Source organism: Oncorhynchus tshawytscha, linkage group LG31, assembly GCF_018296145.1.
Source record: "Oncorhynchus tshawytscha isolate Ot180627B linkage group LG31, Otsh_v2.0, whole genome shotgun sequence".
In the NCBI taxonomy this organism is placed as follows: Eukaryota; Metazoa; Chordata; class Actinopteri; order Salmoniformes; family Salmonidae; genus Oncorhynchus; species Oncorhynchus tshawytscha.
Window position 1 is genome coordinate 18,759,149 of NC_056459.1, and position 16,999 is coordinate 18,776,147.

Below are 16,999 nucleotides of genomic sequence, written 5' to 3' on the forward strand. Positions count from 1 at the left end.
GGGAGTTGAATGTCCGTGTTGCCCAGCAATAGCCCCAAAATCAAATGTATTTATATAGCCCTTCGTACATCAGCTGATATCTCAAAGTGCTGTACAGAAACCCAGCCTAAAACCCCAAACAGCAAGCAATGCAGGTGTAGAAGCACCATCACTGCTCTATTAATGTAGAGATCTGCATGGAGGAATGGGCCAAAATACCAGCAACAGTGTGTGAAAACGTTGTGAAGACTTACAGAAAACGTTTGACCTCTGTTATATATCCTTTGTTGGCAATGACAAAGTATTGAGATAAACTTTTGTTATTGACCAAATACTTATTTTCCACCATAATTTGCAAATAAATTCATTAAAAATCATAGTTGAAGTGTACCTATGATGAAAATTACAGGCCTCTCTCATATTTTTAAGTGGGAGAACTTGCACAATTGGTGGCTGACTAAATACTTTTTTGCCCCACTGTACATGCATTCTGTAAGAATATTGCTCCTCAAATACATTACCTTTACCCATCGAATACACTTGAGGGTCTAGAAAGATTTATTAAAAAGATACAACTTGCATCAACAATCAATTGCCTCCGGTTTTATGTTCGAGGCAATATAAGCGACCTAGTTCCTGAAACACTTGGCAAGAACACATTTGGCAAAGCAAATACAGTAGGAAGATCAATGTTTCCCTAAAGTGGAAACACAGATCTTTATAGTAGCTTGGACATTTTTTCAAGAGAGACTCTTTCAACTGAAAAAAAACTACAAATCCCTCCATCTCAGAGCAACGAGCCAATCACAGGCCCTGAGAGGATCTCAGGGTGAGGATCTCAGCAGCCAGTCTCTGTGGGTCCATGAGATGGGGGAACATGTCCATGGCCCTGTCCACCAGACGGCCGTTAAAGATGGCCAGCAGCTTCTTCCTGACATCCTCCCTCTCCCTGCCGTCCTCCCTCTCCCTGCACTCCCCATGGGGGCTCGGCTGTGTCCGGGCAGGGGACCAGTGTCTCTGCTGCTCCACCTGAGCAATGCAATGGAGAGTCTGAGGATAAGTCCCAAACGGGTCCGACCAGAAGGTCTGCTGTGAACGGTGGACCCTGCCCTGCTGTTGGAAGTTACTGAGGTGGCTATACTGATGCATACTAACTGAATACATTGGTGTTCCATAGTGGGGGTAACAAGGGGGGTAGTAGGTCATCATGTCTGGGTTGTGGGTGCTGGCTGGGCCCATGCTATGGTGTGGGCTGTGGTGTTGTTGGTATCCTGCACTGGGGCCTGAAGGCTGAGGAGCATGGGAGCAGCAGCTACAAGGCAGGTCGCTAGGGAGAGAATAGCGTTGTTGTTTCATACTGGGGGCGGACTTTGACTGGCAGTTCCTGTTACCAGCGTTGCTATAGTGATCACAGTGGTTTCTAGAGGGGTCAGATGCTTGGCTCTTGAAGGAGCCCAGCCCAGAATCTAGCCTCTCTTGAGAGCCACTGGCCAGGGCCGAGTCCAGGTCGGTCGGGGAATGTCGGTTGGTGCTGGCCTTCTTAGCTGGGGACGTCCAGCTGGAGAGATGGCCTCCCTTGAGAAGAAGAACATTCTCACTGGTGAGGCCTTTCTTCAAGGAGCCATTCCACTGTTCTAGGGTCAGTTTCTGAGCCATCTGCTCCTCCAGGGAAAGGCCATAGGCAAGTCCAGGACCTGTGGTGGGGTGTTTCTGTTGTGACAAGGGCAGCTTGGCCTTCTCCCGCAGCTCGTCAGCCAAAGAGCGATTGGATTGGTTGACTCGCTCCGGGTGGTAGAATTTACACTTTGTTCCATAAGTGCATTTCCTTCCTGTATTCATGAAATATAAACAAGAGTTAATTAGTACCGCTGAGTTTAAGCACATACAGTACATTTATTACATCCATTACAGTATTTGTGTCCGTTCGTTAATAATTATTTGGAAATATTCCCCCCACCCATATGTGAGGTCAACCACAGGATGACCCCAGTAGAGATGTGATCTCACCGTAAGGACATAGCTGTTTGCGTGGTAACCGAGGAACCTTCCGTAGAAAGTTCTCTAGGGTGGGACCATGGCGACCCAGGGGGTCATCAGGGGGCATGAACCTGAGAGAGGGGGAGTGGAGTTTAGATTGATACTACACTGTGGCTAATGTATACTAAACAATAATGCATAATTTGCATATATTAATAGTTAAACATTCATAAGCATTTATAATGTCTCATTCATGAAAGTTATAGATCTGTAACACCTGCATTATCAGTTCAAACATGAGTTATTAATCCAGTGTGCACATTTTACGGTTAATATTAAGCTACCACAAGACTTACTTGTCATTGACAAACGAGAACATGAGCAGCCTCTCCTCGATGAAGCGCTTCCACTCCTGTCTCTCGCCCTGAAGGTCACGGTATGTGTCGTTGGATACGATGACACCGTCTGACTCATACGCCAGCTTGACGATGAAGCGATCATCGTAGCAGACCACACGTCTGCCCGCTACACGCCGCGAAGGGGTGAACACCATGATTTTCTTTCTCTCCAGCTCACGCAAAATGTGTTGATCTTTAGAGTAGAGAAAAATATGTTGGATAACTATTCAATTAGTTAATCACCAATTAAGTATTAAGATCAATCATGCATTCACATAATAATTCTCTTGTTTCCCCCTGATCTTTGTGGAAGATGTTTTTTTACCAGGCAACAAATTCTTCACAACACTTTACTTTCTCTCATGTTCTCTCTCTCCTGGGGGAAACATGGCATCCTTTGTTGACAAACTTAATTGGAACTCGAGCAACTAAGATGCTCTGATAGTGTGCCGGCTATAGCATGTATGCTCAACGTTGATATGATATTTGGCACACACATATTAAAAGGACAAAGTTTAATTGATGAGCATCAGATATTTTACATCTTTCAATTAAACTCAATTGAAAAATATCTATATGTACAGTGAGGGAAAAAATTATTTGATTCCCTGCTGATTTTGTATGTTTGCCCACTGACAAAGAAATGTTGAGTCTATAATTTTAATGGTAGGTTTATTTGAACAGTGAGAGACAGAATAACAACAACAAATGCATGTCAACAATGTTATAAATTGATTTTCATTTTAATAAGGGAAATAAGTATTTGACCCCCTCTCAATCAGAAAGATTTCTGGCTCCCAGGTGTCTTTTATACAGGGAACGAGCTGAGATTAGGAGCACACTCTTAAAGGGAGTGCTCCTAATCTCAGTTTGTTACCTGTATAAAATACACCTGTCCACAGAAGCAATCAATCAGATTCCAAACTCTCCACCATGGCCAAGACCAAAGAGCTCTCCAAGGATGTCAGAGACAAGATTGTAGACCTACACAAGACTGGAATGGGCTACAAGACCATCGCCAAGCAGCTTGGTGAGAAGGTGACAACAGTTGGTGCGATTATTTGCAAATGGAAGAAACACAAAAGAACTGTCAATCTCCCTCGGCCTGGGGCTCCATGCAAGATCTCACCTCGTGGAGTTGCAATGATCATGAGATCATACGCCGCGAAGGACTGAAATCCTGCAGCGTCCGCAAGGTCCCCCTGCTCAAGAAACACATATACATGCCCGTCTGAAGTTTGCCAATGAACATCTGAATGATTCAGAGGACAACTGGGTGAAAGTGTTGTGGTCAGATGAGACCAAAATGGAGCTCTTTGGCTATAACTCAACTCGCCGTGTTTGGAGGAGGAGGAATGCTGCCTATGACCCCAAGAACACCATCCCCACCGTCAAACATGGAGGTGGAAACATTATGCTTTGGGGGTGTTTTTCTGCTAAGGGGACAGGACAACTTCACCGCATCAAAGGGACGATGGACGGGGCCATGTACCGTCAAATCTTGGGTGAGAACCTCCTTCCCTCAGCCAGGGCATTGAAAATAGGTAGTGGATGGGTATTCCAGCATGACAATGACCCAAAACACACAGCAAAGGCAACAAAGGAGTCCCTCAATAAGAAGCATATTAAGTTCCTGGAGTGGCCTAGCCAGTCTCCAGACCTTAAACCCAAAGAAAATCTGTGGAGGGAGCTAAAGGTTTGAGTTGCCAAACGTCAGCCTCGAAACCTTAATGACTTGGAGAAGATCTGCAAAGAGGAGTGGGACAAAATCCCTCCTGAGATGTGTGCAAACCTGGTGGCCAACTACAAGAAACGTCTGACCTCTGATTGCCAACAAGGGTTTTGCGCCAAGAACTAAGTCATGTTTTGCAGAGGGGTCAAATACTTATTTCCCTCATTAAAATGCAAATCAATTTATAACATTTCTGACATGCGTTTTTCTGAATTATTTTGTTGTTATTCTGTCTCTCACTGTTCAAATAAACCCACCATTAAAATGATAGACTGATCATTTCTTTGTCAGTGGGCAAATGTACAAAATCAGCAGGGGATCAAATACTTTTTTCCCCCCCTCACTGTATATATAGATACAGTGCCTTGCGAAAGTATTCGGCCCCCTTGAACTTTGCGACCTTTTGCCACATTTCAGGCTTCAAACATAAAGATATAAAACTGTATTTTTTTGTGAAGAATCAACAACAAGTGGGACACAATCATGAAGTGGAACGACATTTATTGGATATTTCAAACTTTTTTAACAAATCAAAAACTGAAAAATTGGGCGTGCAAAATTATTCAGCCCCCTTAAGTTAATACTTTGTAGCACCACCTTTTGCTGCGATTACAGCTGTAAGTCGCTTGGGGTATGTCTCTATCAGTTTTGCACATCGAGAGACTGAAATTTTTCCCATTCCTCCTTGCAAAACAGCTCGAGCTCAGTGAGGTTGGATGGAGAGCATTTGTGAACAGCAGTTTTCAGTTCTTTCCACAGATTCTCGATTGGATTCAGGTCTGGACTTTGACTTGGCCATTCTAACACCTGGATATGTTTATTTTTGAACCATTCCATTGTAGATTTTGCTTTATGTTTTGGATCATTGTCTTGTTGGAAGACAAATCTCCGTCCCAGTCTCAGGTCTTTTGCAGACTCCATCAGGTTTTCTTCCAGAATGGTCCTGTATTTGGCTCCATCCATATTCCCATCAATTTTAGCCATCTTCCCTGTCCCTGCTGAAGAAAAGCAGGCCCAAACCATGATGCTGCCACCACCATGTTTGACAGTGGGGATGGTGTGTTCAGGGTGATGAGCTGTGTTGCTTTTACGCCAAACATAACGTTTTGCATTGTTGCCAAAAAGTTCAATTTTAGTTTCATCTGACCAGAGCACCTTCTTCCACATGTTTGGTGTGTCTCCCAGGTGGCTTGTGGCAAACATTAAACAACACTTTTTATGGATATCTTTAAGAAATGGCCTTCTTGCCACTCTTCCATAAAGGCCAGATTTGTGCAATATACGACTGATTGTTGTCCTATGGACAGAGTCTCCCACCTCAGCTGTAGATCTCTGCAGTTCATCCAGAGTGATCATGGGCCTCTTGGCTGCATCTCTGATCAGTCTTCTCCTTGTATGAGCTGAAAGTTTAGAGGGACGGCCAGGTCTTGGTAGATTTGCAGTGGTCTGATACTCCTTCCATTTCAATATTATCGCTTGCACAGTGCTCCTTGGGATGTTTAAAGCTTGGGAAATCTTTTTGTATCCAAATCCGGCTTTAAACTTCTTCACAACAGTATCTCGGACCTGCCTGGTGTGTTCCTTGTTCTTCATGATGCTCTCTGCGCTTTTAACGGACCTCTGAGACTATCACAGTGTAGGTGCATTTATACGGAGACTTGATTACACACAGGTGGATTGTATTTATCATCATTAGTCATTTAGGTCAACATTGGATCTTTCAGAGATCCTCACTGAACTTCTGGAGAGAGTTTGCTGCACTGAATGTAAAGGGGCTGAATAATTTTGCATGCCCAATTTTTCAGTTTTTGATTTGTTAAAAAAGTTTGAAATATCCAATAAATGTCATTCCACTTCATGATTGTGTCCCACTTGTTGTTGATTCTTCACAAAAAATACAGTTTTATATCTTTATGTTTGAAGCCTGAAATGTGGCAAAAGGTCGCAAAGTTCAAGGGGGCCGAATACTTTCGCAAGGCACTGTATCTATATGCACATATCTATATGTTTGAGACAAACATCATATAAACATTTGAGCATACACGATATAGCTGGCTTTTGGTATAAATTGGCAATGGATAAGGCATGAGGATAATTGGCTATGGCAATAACAGTTACTATAAGTCAGCCAAGCCAAGCATCCTGTCATCACTGCAGCAGCTCATCGTGAGAGGACAATTTTTATGTGCTACAGCAGGAAGTAATAAAGATGTTGAGAAAAGTCCCTAATTTAATCAGATGAATAAGAGGTGGTTTGGAGATAAAGTTCAGCACAAGTTGCAATTTGGAAACAGAAAAATACTGTTTCCCCTCCTGCTCTCTACACTGCTCTCACCAAGAGTAGGGGAGTTGCATCACATTGAACCCTAATCTGTTTTCGTGCCTAAGTTGTTTGCCTCAAGTTCCGTAACTGACAAAGGCCAAATGGTATATTGTTTCTTGCTCAAACACAAAAATGTTTTACCTTTCCAGACCAAAGAGACACTCTCTACTCAATCATTGAGATTGACTGCAGGAAATGTGCATACAATATATCCCATAAGGTATTCAGTAGTAGAAAAAGTACCCAATTGTCATACTTGAGTAAAAGTAAAAGATACCTTATTAGAAAATGACTCAAGTAAAGGTCAACCAGTAAAAAAAACTCAGGTAAAAGCCTAAAAGTATTTGGTTTTAAATATACTTAAGAATCAAATGTAATTGCTAAAATATACTTAACGATTCAAAGTAAAAATAATTTCACATTCCTTATATTCAGCAAACCAGGTGGCACGATTTCCTTTATTATTATTATTTTTTTACAGATAGCCAGGGGCACACTCCAACATCATTTACAAACAATGCATGTGTGTTTAGTGAGTCCGCCAGATCAGAAGCAGTAGTGATGACCAGGCTCTTGATAAGTGTGGGAATTGGACCATTTTCCTGTCCTGCTAATCATCCAAAATGTAAGAAATACTTTTGTGGGTCAGGGTAAATGTACAGAGTAAAAAGTACATCATTTTCTTTAAGAATGTAGTGGAGTAAAAGTAAGTTGTCAAAAATATAAATAGTTAAGCACAGATACCCCCCAAAAAACTCATAGTACTTTTGTTTTTACTTAAGTACTTTACACCACTGAAGGTATTAAATAATTTTCTCTATGTGCCATCTCTGATTTTAAAAAGCATATAAACTCAAAATTCCATTGAGTGCCGAAAACAAAAATGTCCACCCACTATATGTATTGAGGAGGAAATCTACTGGATTACATAGGCTACAATGAGGGCTGTTGTGTGATACAGAAAAGGAAGTAAATATTGGGCCCTGTGTGGTGTATTCCCGACATCCTACCTGTGATGGGGACATCTGGTCTGGGCTGCTCCTTCCTCCATGAGGGAACAAACACAGTGATATCAGTATGACCCCTGCCCAGGAAGAAGTTCACAGCCAGCTGGATTCCCAGGCAGGAAAACACTTCCTTGTTCCCGTGGCTACAACAGAGGCAATATAAATAAATATTGCTGAGCAAGCAAGCCAATCAAATCCTTCTTTGTACACTACACTTCCTTGTTCACGTGGCTACAACAGAGGGGCAATAGAAATAAACTGTTGAGCAAGCAAACAAATCATGTTCGCAATTACTTATTTGTGTGGTCAGGGTAAGTGGCACCCTATAACCTACATAGTGCCTATGATTCTGGTCAATATAAGTGCACTATATAGGGAATATGTTTAAACTGTTGTTGTTCATGTTTTGCTGTGTTCTAGTGTACTATGGAATATATTGCTTTCTTATTCTTGACACTTCTCCCAGTCATATTTAAGGTTAGAACTACCTTTCTAAGTGTTCTGATATTTCTAGCTTGGAGTTGTATTTTTATGATAACATAGCTACAGTTCATCACTTTTTAATGTGTATAGTATTGCTTACTAGGTGTGTCCAATCAATTTTGTAACCACCCCCTCTTCAAATTAGGGCTAATTGGAAAAGCTGTTCAAGAGGACATTGTATTATTTCTTTGTACTCCCTGATGAAGGCCATGCAGCCGAAAAGCGTCGGATTTTTAAAACCTTGTTTCTATTGAACATGCCATACAAATAAAGGCATTTTAATTAATTATATGAAGAGTGCCTTGGTCCTTCTTTCTTTTTGATGACCAATATTCAAAAATCTATTGAACTTAGTAGGGACAATTTTTAAAGTTTATCATAACACATGAACAGAATGCATCAGTGATTCGTAATTCCTAACTTTCTGAAGAGACAGGTGCTGCTACACCTGCATTGCTTGCTGTTTGGGGTTTTAGGCTGGGCTTCTGTACAGCACTTTGTGATATCAGCTGATGTAAGAAGGGCTATATGAATAAATTGGATTTGAATTCCCCCAGATGATGCTAATGAAAATTATTCTAGTAGATTGAAAGGCTTTCCCAAAAACCTTCTCAATTTAATGTTAACTAAAAAGTTGCCTATGCTTGCTTACCTAGCAGAATGAGAATGATTATTTGTATCAATCCAGTGGGTATTTATTTGGCAAACCATACCATATATGCGCACATAAACACAGCATCTTGCTAGGTGAGCACTGGAATTAAAGGGTAACTATACCCAAAAATAAAAAGGATTTTTTAAATTTTTTAACCAGACTTCAAAAGTTGTCTCCTGATGTGGTGGAAGAATTGTGAACTTAGAAAAATAACTAAATTGGAGTTTCTATTAATAAAGTGTAACCTTGAGAGCAAAAACATGAAAACACAGGAGAAAACTTAAAATGTGGAAATTTACAGAATCAGACAAAAAAATATATTTTATAGGGCCCTACTATGCCGTTTACTTTTTGCATCTACGTCATATTGCTGAGTCTACCTTTAACAAAAACGTGTTATGGTAAAGATTGACTGTTGCACTGGTAAATGTACACTGTGCATTCTGAAAGTATTCCTTATTCTAAAATTGATTAAATTGTAAAAAAAAAAAAAAAATTTTTTTAAAGGATTCAGGCCCTTTACTCAGTACTTTGTTGAAGCACCTTTGGGAAAAGGGTATACCTAGTCAGTTGAACTGAATACATTCAACTGAAATGTGTCTTCCGCCTTTGGCAGCGATTAAAGTGTTCTTGTGTATGATGCTACAAGCTTGGCACACCTATATTTGGTGAGTTTCTCCCATTGTTCTCTGCAGATCCTTTCAAGCCCTGTCAGGTTGAATGGGGAGCGTCGCAGCACAGCTATTTTCAGGTCTCTCCAGAGATGCTCGATCGAGTTCAAGTCCAGGCTCTGGCTGGACCACTTAAGGACATTGAGACTTGTCCCAAAGCCACTCCTGCGTTGTCTTGGCTGTGTGCTTAGCGTCGTTGTCCTGGAGCAGGTTTTCATCAAGGATCTCTCTTTACTTTGCTCCGTTCATCTTTCCCTAGATTCGGACTAGCCTGACTGGCTTCCGTCTGTCCACTCTACAATGCAGGGCTTAATTGGTGGAGTGCTGCAGAGCTGGTTGTCCTTCTGGAAGGTCCTCCCATCTCCACAGAGGAACTCTGGAGCTCTGTCAGAGTGACCATCGGGTTCTTGGACACCTCCCTGACCAAGGCCCTTCTCACCCGATTGCTCAGATTGGCAGGGCGCCCGGCTCTAGGAAGAGTTTTGGTGGTTCCAAACTTCTTATATTTTAAGAATGATGGAGGCTACTGTTCTTGGGGACCTTCAATGCTACAGACATTTTTTTGTTACTTTCCCCAGATCTGTACCTCGACACAATCCTGTCTCGGAGCTTGGTTTTTGCTCTGGCATGCAATGTCAACTGTGGGATTTAATATAGACAGGTGTGTGCCTTTCCAAATCAATTGAATTTACCACAGACTCCAATCAAGTTGTAGAAACAGCTCAAGGATGATCAGTGGAAATTGGATGCATCTGAGCTCAATTTCAAGTCTCATAGCAAAGGGTCTGAACACACGTGTAAATAAGGCATTTCATTTTTTTATTTTATACATTTGCAAACATTTCTAAAAACCTGTTATTTTTTGTCATCATGGGGTACTGTGTGTAGATTGATGAGGAAAACAATTGATGTTATCCATTTTAGAATAAGGCTGTAACATAACAAAATGTGGAAAAAGTCAAGGGGTCTGAATACTTTCCGACCGCAGTGTACATGTATTATCCTCATCAAAGGACAGTCAGTAAATGCAACGCAATCAAGCCTGTTCCTGTTAGACTGAACTGATTTGCATACCTGAGCAATACGGGAGAGATGTGCCTGTACAGGTGTGAGTGTGTATCAAAGTGGGAAGGAGGCCAAAGAAGTACGAGGAGCAGTGGCTGGGGGAGTGAGATAAAAGGTTGAGGCTTCCTCCAGACTAACTCCAGCCATCCAAGTCATAGACTGTTCTCTCTGTTACCACACGGCAAGCGGTACTGGAGTGCCAAGTCTGGGACCAAAAGGCTCCTGAACAGCTTTTACCCCCAAGCCATAAGACTGCTGAACAGTTAATCAAATAGCTATCATTACCACTTGCTTTGACCCCCTTTTTATTTGCACTGAGTCTCTTGCACTGGCTCTATGCACACTCACATACTACAGTAACACACCAACACACACATGCAAACTACCTGCCCTCCAGGACACCTACAGCACCCGATGTCACAGGAAGGCCATAAAGATCATCAAGGACAGCAACCACCCGAGCCACTACCTGTTCACCCTGCTATCATCCAGAAGGTGAGGTCAGTACAGGTGCATCAAAGCTGGGACCGAGAGACTGAGAAAAACAGCTTCTATTTCAAGGCCATCACTAGCACTGAGAGGCTTCTGCAAACATACAGACTTGTAACCATTGACCACCTTAATAATGTTTACATATCTTGCATTACTCATCTCATATGTATATACTGTATTCTATCTATTGCATCTTAGCCTACCACGCTCTGACATTGCTCATCCATATATTTATATATTCTTATTCCATTCCTTACTTAGATTTGTGTGTATTAGGTATTTATTGTGGAATTGTTAGATATTACTTGTTAGATATTGCTGCACTGTCAGAACTAGAAGCACAAGCATTTCACTACACTCGCAATAACATCTGTTTACCATGTAAAATTTGATAGATGCCACACACACGTTCACATACGCTGCTACTCTATTATTTATCCTGTTTACCTATTCACTTTTACCCCTACCTATACGTACATATTACGTGAATTACATCATACCCCTGCACATTGACTCATCGGTACCGGTACTCTGTGTATATAGTCTCGTTACTGTTATTTGATTGTGTTACTATTTTATTTGTAAAAAAAAAACATTCTTACATGTTTAGCTCTGCATTGTTGGGAAAGGGCTTGTAAGGAACCCTTTCCCGGTAACACAGTCAAATTAAATTTGACACAGTCAAATTAAATAAAATTGTATTTGTCATATGCACTGAATACAACAGGTACAACAGACTTATTTTTTTTCTACTATGCTATTGACTTGTTTATTGTTTATTCCATGTGTAACTCTGTGTTGTTGTCTGTTCACACTGCTATGCTTTATCTTGGCCAGGTCGCAGTTGCAAATGAGAACTTGTTCTCAACTAGCCTACCTGGTTAAATAAAGGTGAAATAAAAATTAAAAAAATATTTTTTAAAGTCTGTTGTACCTGTTGTATTCAAAGAACAAGAGCACCTCCTCCCAGCTGCCCACTGCACTGAGGATAGGTAACACGGTCACCACCGATAAATCCATGATTATCGAAAACTTCAATAAGCATTTCTCAACGGCTGGCCATGCCTTCCGCCTGGCTACTCCAACCTCGGCCAACAGCTCCGCCCCCCCGGCAGCTCCTCGCCCAAGCCTCTCCAGGTTCTCCTTTACCCAAATCCAGATAGCAGATGTTCTGAAAGAGCTGCAAAACCTGGACCCGTACAAATCAGCTGGGCTTGACAATCTGGACCCCTATTTCTGAAACTATCCGCCGCCATTGTCGCAACCCCTATTACCAGCCTGTTCAACCTCTTTCATATCATCTGAGATCCCCAAGGATTGAAAGCTGCCGCAGTCATCCCCCTCTTCAAAGGGGGAGACACCATGGACCCAAACTGTTACAGACCTATATCCATCCTGCCCTGCCTATCTAAGGTCTTCGAAAGCCAAGTCAACAAACAGGTCACTGACCATCTCGAATCCCACCGTACCATCTCCTCTGTGCAATCTGGTTTCCGAGCCGGTCACGGGTGCACCTCAGCCACGCTCAAGGTACTAAATGATATCATAACCGCCATCGATAAAAGACAGTACTGTGCAGCCGTCTTCATCGACCTTACCAAGGCTTTCGACTCTGTCAATCACCATATTCTTATCGGCAGACTCAGTAGCCTCGGTTTTTCGGATGACTGCCTTGCCTGGTTCACCAATTACTTTGCAGACAGAGTTCAGTGTGTCAAATCGGAGGGCATGCTGTCCAGTCCTCTGGCAGTCTCTATGGGGGTGCCACAGGGTTCAATTCTCGGGCCGACTCTTTTCTCTGTATATACCAATGATGTTGCTCTTGCTGAGGGCGATTCCCTGATCCACCTCTACGCAGACGACACCATTCTATATACTTTCGGCCCGTCATTGGACACTGTGCTATCTAACCTCCAAACAAGCTTCAATGCCATACAACACTCCTTCCGTGGCCTCCAACTGCTCTTAAACGCTAGTAAAACCAAATGCATGCTTTTCAACCGATCGCTGCCTGCACCCGCATGCCCGACTAGCATCACCACCCTGGATGGTTCCGACCTTGAATATGTGGACATCTATAAGTACCTAGGTGTCTGGCTAGACTGCAAACTCTCCTTCCAGACTCATATCAAACATCTCCAATTGAAAATCAAATCAAGAGTCGGCTTTCTATTCCGCAACAAAGCCTCCTTCACTCACGCCGCCAAGCTTACCCTAGTAAAACTGACTATCCTACCGATCCTCGACGATGTCATCTACAAAATGGCTTCCAACACTCTACTCAGCAAACTGGATGCAGTCTATCACAGTGCCATCCGTTTTGTCACTAAAGCACCTTATACCACCCACCACTGCGACTTGTATGCTCTGGTCGGCTGGCCCTCGCTACATATTCGTCGCCAGACCCACTGGCTCCAGGTCATCTACAAGTCCATGCTAGGTAAAGCTCCGCCTTATCTCAGTTCACTGGTCACGATGGCAACACCCATCCGTAGCACGCGCTCCAGCAGGTGTATCTCACTGATCATCCCTAAAGCCAACACCTCATTTGGCCGCCTTTCGTTCCAGTACTCTGCTGCCTGTGACTGGAACGAATTGCAAAAATCGCTGAAGTTGGAGACTTTTATCTCCCTCACCAACTTCAAACATCAGCTATCTGAGCAGCTAACCGATCGCTGCAGCTGTACATAGTCTATTGGTAAATAGCCCACCCATTTTCACCTACCTCATCCCCATACTGTTTTTATTTATTTACTTTTCTGCTCTTTTGCACACCAATATCTCTACCTGTACATGACCATCTGATCATTTATCACTCCAGTGTTAATCTGCAAAATTGTAATTATTCGCCTACCTCCTCATGCCTTTTGCACACATTGTATATAGACTCCCCCTTTGTTTTCTACTGTGTTATTGACTTGTTAATTGTTTATTCCATGTGTAACTCTGTGTTGTCTGCTCACACTGCTATGCTTTATCTTGGCCAGGTCGCAGTTGCAAATGAGAACTTGTTCTCAACTAGCCTACCTGGTTAAATAAAGGTGAAATAAAATAAAAATAAATAAAATTCAGTGCATATGACAAATACAATTGTATTTAATTTGATTGTGTCACCTGATAGTGACTGAGTATTGAGGGCTGAACCACCATCCCGACTTCTAGCTAGATCGTAATTATTAGGTTAGGGCAGGAGTTTAGCGTAATAAGGAAATGATCTGTTCTTGAGAACAGGAGGGGGAATTCTGCCGGTAAAGTACAAACCACAAGTTCCTTCCTAGAAACAGTCACTGGAGAGATTAGATTAAAGCTGGTCGAAGCCTGTATCTACGTGTATTCCATGAACATTATCCATTAAGAGTGATTATATGTCTACATTATGTCCACCCTCCACTTTCTGCAATTAGAGCACAGATCTGAGAGCACGACTGATTTGTTTGTAATTTTCACAACTGAAGAGCACTTTAATGCTGACTCAAAGACTTATTAGTAGTGGAGGTGGAGGTACGAGGAGTCCTGATGAGTGGCCAGTAATGTACATAACATGCAGATGTCACAGACCACTGATACCTTCCTCAATGCAAACCAATTAGGTATCCTCAGGACCCTATCAAAACACAGCTGAATAATACATTCTGCTATAACTATCACCAGCAAACAGCAATTCAAGACACAGGTAGTTTCCCCAGACACAGATTAAGCCTAGTCCAAGACTAAAAATGACTTTCTTTGAAGAATCTCCATTGAGCATGCTTTTTACATTTAAGTAGACACTCTTATTCAGAGCGATTTACAAGGAGCAATTAGGGTTATGTGCCTTGCTCAAGGGCACTTCGACAGATTTTTCATCTAGTTGGCTCAGGGATTCGAACCAGCAACCTTTTGGTTACTGGCCCAATATTCTCAATCGGTACGCTACCTGCAGCCCCTTTAAGTCTAGGACTAGGCTTAATCTGTGTCTGGGAAACCAGTCCTCAGACCCACAGCATGTAATTCTCTACTCACCTCATAGCCATATTACTCCCATCGATCACTATGGGTTTCAGGTCATCTTCCTCCTCACTGGCTGCATCCTCCCAAATTGGTGGAGGGGTGAGGGGCAGGCTACTAAGGGTCTCCCCTCTAGCAACCAGGACAGACATGGTAGTTGGGGCTCCCTCCTTCTCCATCCCTTCTGGGCTGGCTCCAGTCTGCACCAGCTCCCCCAGAATCCTGTTAGTGTCTGTGTTCAGGCCAAACTTCTGCAGCACGGTCTGGACCTGCGCTGGGGAGTAGCCCAGTTTACGGTAGAAGTCCAGCTGAGCCTCTCCAGGGTCTGTGGCGGTCTTGCCGCTCTCCTCTGGAGCAGAGCATTGGGTGCCTCTCTGGTGCATTCTTTCACAGATGGGATAGGGTGGATGATGATTGTGGAAGGCAGGCAGAGCGGAGAGCCATCCGTCTGTGTCGTGGGGCTCAGACGGGCTATGTAGGAGAACTCATTCCATGGGAAGACCTCTGTGACTGGGTACAGCTTTGGGATGGGACTGACTTCTATGTTCATCTCTCCCTCTCCCCCCTTCGGGCAGTGCTCATATGTCACACCTGTTTAAAAAAAACATTGTTTTGGTTGTGTGAAGTGGTATAAAAAAAATGGTTTCCCCGATCATATCAATACCATTAGGTTTAAAAACAGTGCAATCTGATGACAGATCACATCTCACTTTAGTATTGAAATTGACATCTGTATTAGTTCTCACCAAAAATACCATTAATAAATCAGTTCATTTTACAGTGGTCACAAAATACTAATAATTAGTGATCATGGTTTAACAGCATCCCCCGCTCATTTCTGTCAGTATCATATAATGAAGCCTAAATAAATGTATTGTATTCCTTCATACACTGTACATTTACAGTACTCTTATTTTGGTCAGAAAATACATGTCTGTTATTGATATAGTTCTACTGTATTATACTTTGACTGGGCTACACTCCTATTCAATGGATAACGGCGATTATTGATTAATTCGGCCTATAGTGTCTTGGTTAATTTTATCATTGCCTATGTCTATTGTCAACCACTCCAGTATTTTCAGGAAATTATTTTCGGTGTTCATTCCCAGAGACATGTGTCAGAGACATGTAAAATGTATCCTACCAACCTGAGTTTACCTTCTTTGATTTGTTCTACAAGTTAGTTTTGGAAAATCTAAAACGTCTGACTTCATGAGATTTTGACACCGTTATCTAGCCCACTGTTGGACTGATGGGTTACTCCTTAGTCCAAAGACCGTACATTTTCTGTTTAGAGGGCGAATTGGCTCTGAAACAGCCAAATACCCCATGTCAACGTGAATCGATTCTCAATTGCGGTACAATAAACAAATCCCGCTATTTTCATATCAAATCGAAATACATTTAACAAATACAAAATCCACACTTACTGTACCCTGTGTTAACCGATTTTAGCACAATTGTAGCGGATGGTATTTTTCTGTGACAACTCGTCTGTGGCATCTGTCTTTCGTTTACACACAGGTGTTTGGAGTTGCAGATATTCGATTAACGTTAGCACAGGTAGGCGAGTCCACTGACTGTCTTCCGTGGACAAGCGCTGTAATATGGCAGTGTCGGAACCCTAACTCTACAATAGGTGTGTATCAATTTAACGTTTTGTTTTTTTGTCAATTATCTCTCGCGGATATGAAAGATAAGGTCCTTATGCTTTCAAAACCGTACCCCAAGCGATGCGTCTTTATGTTTCGACCGAGCGTTATGCTTCTTATCAAAAGTCCCCCATACAGAAGACTCCTTTGCCCAATGATCAAGGGCTATATGTTCCCAAATAAGAAACGAAGTAAACCCGTTAACGTAGTTATCCTACTTACCAGTAATTTATAGTCCAACAGTTTCGGCCATTCATGTTATATGTTCGTGTTGTTATCCATGTGAAATATGAGCAGTTTCACAGTGGACAGTAGACTACAACACCATATTGGAGGCGATGACGTCAGTCATACGCTTCAAACTCTGAACAAGGAAATAGTGTTTTTGTTTCGCTATACTTTTTTTACACGTTTATTTATTAAAAACTCGGCAAGTCAGTTAAGAACACATTCTTATTTACAATGACGGCCTACCGTGGAACAACTTCCTTGTTCAGGGCAAGAACGACAGATTTGTACCTTGTCAGCTCGGGGATTCGATCCAGCAACCTTTCGCCCCAACGCTCTAACCACTA

The 16,999-nt window shown here is 42.3% G+C and overlaps 1 protein-coding gene across 4 annotated transcripts; it reads right to left on the reverse strand.

The window, feature by feature from the left end:
* Positions 1-519: 519 nt before the first annotated feature.
* On the reverse strand, positions 520-16,999 carry si:dkey-206d17.12 (ribonuclease ZC3H12A). Of its 4 annotated transcripts, none has more exons than XM_024395487.2 (6): positions 16,944-16,999; positions 14,785-15,360; positions 7,420-7,559; positions 2,313-2,547; positions 1,987-2,087; positions 520-1,808 (listed from the first exon to the last, which is right to left on the reverse strand). In XM_024395487.2, the coding sequence occupies exons 2-6, from the start codon at positions 15,150-15,152 to the stop codon at positions 784-786; spliced, it is 1,869 nt and encodes a 622-aa protein (XP_024251255.1). In that variant the 5' UTR covers positions 15,153-15,360; positions 16,944-16,999; the 3' UTR covers positions 520-783. The 4 variants fall into 4 exon arrangements, with proteins under 4 accessions (XP_024251255.1, XP_042166369.1, XP_024251252.1 ...); XM_042310435.1 differs by lacking the exon at positions 16,944-16,999 and adding an exon at positions 16,647-16,884 and having other exon boundaries at positions 7,420-7,454; XM_024395484.2 differs by lacking the exon at positions 16,944-16,999 and adding an exon at positions 16,647-16,882.

Bases quoted from the DNA above. Each gene is read 5' to 3' on its own strand.
- si:dkey-206d17.12 (XM_024395487.2), bottom strand. From the start codon at position 15,152: ATGCACCAGAGAGGCACCCAATGCTCTGCTCCAGAGGAGAGCGGCAAG. The intron at 7,560-14,784 runs GTGAGTAGAGAA...CCTCTGTTGTAG, and splicing joins GGGAGTAATATGGCTATGAG to CCACGGGAACAAGGAAGTGT. The intron at 2,088-2,312 runs GTAAGTCTTGTG...CCCCTCTCTCAG, and splicing joins TTCTCGTTTGTCAATGACAA to GTTCATGCCCCCTGATGACC.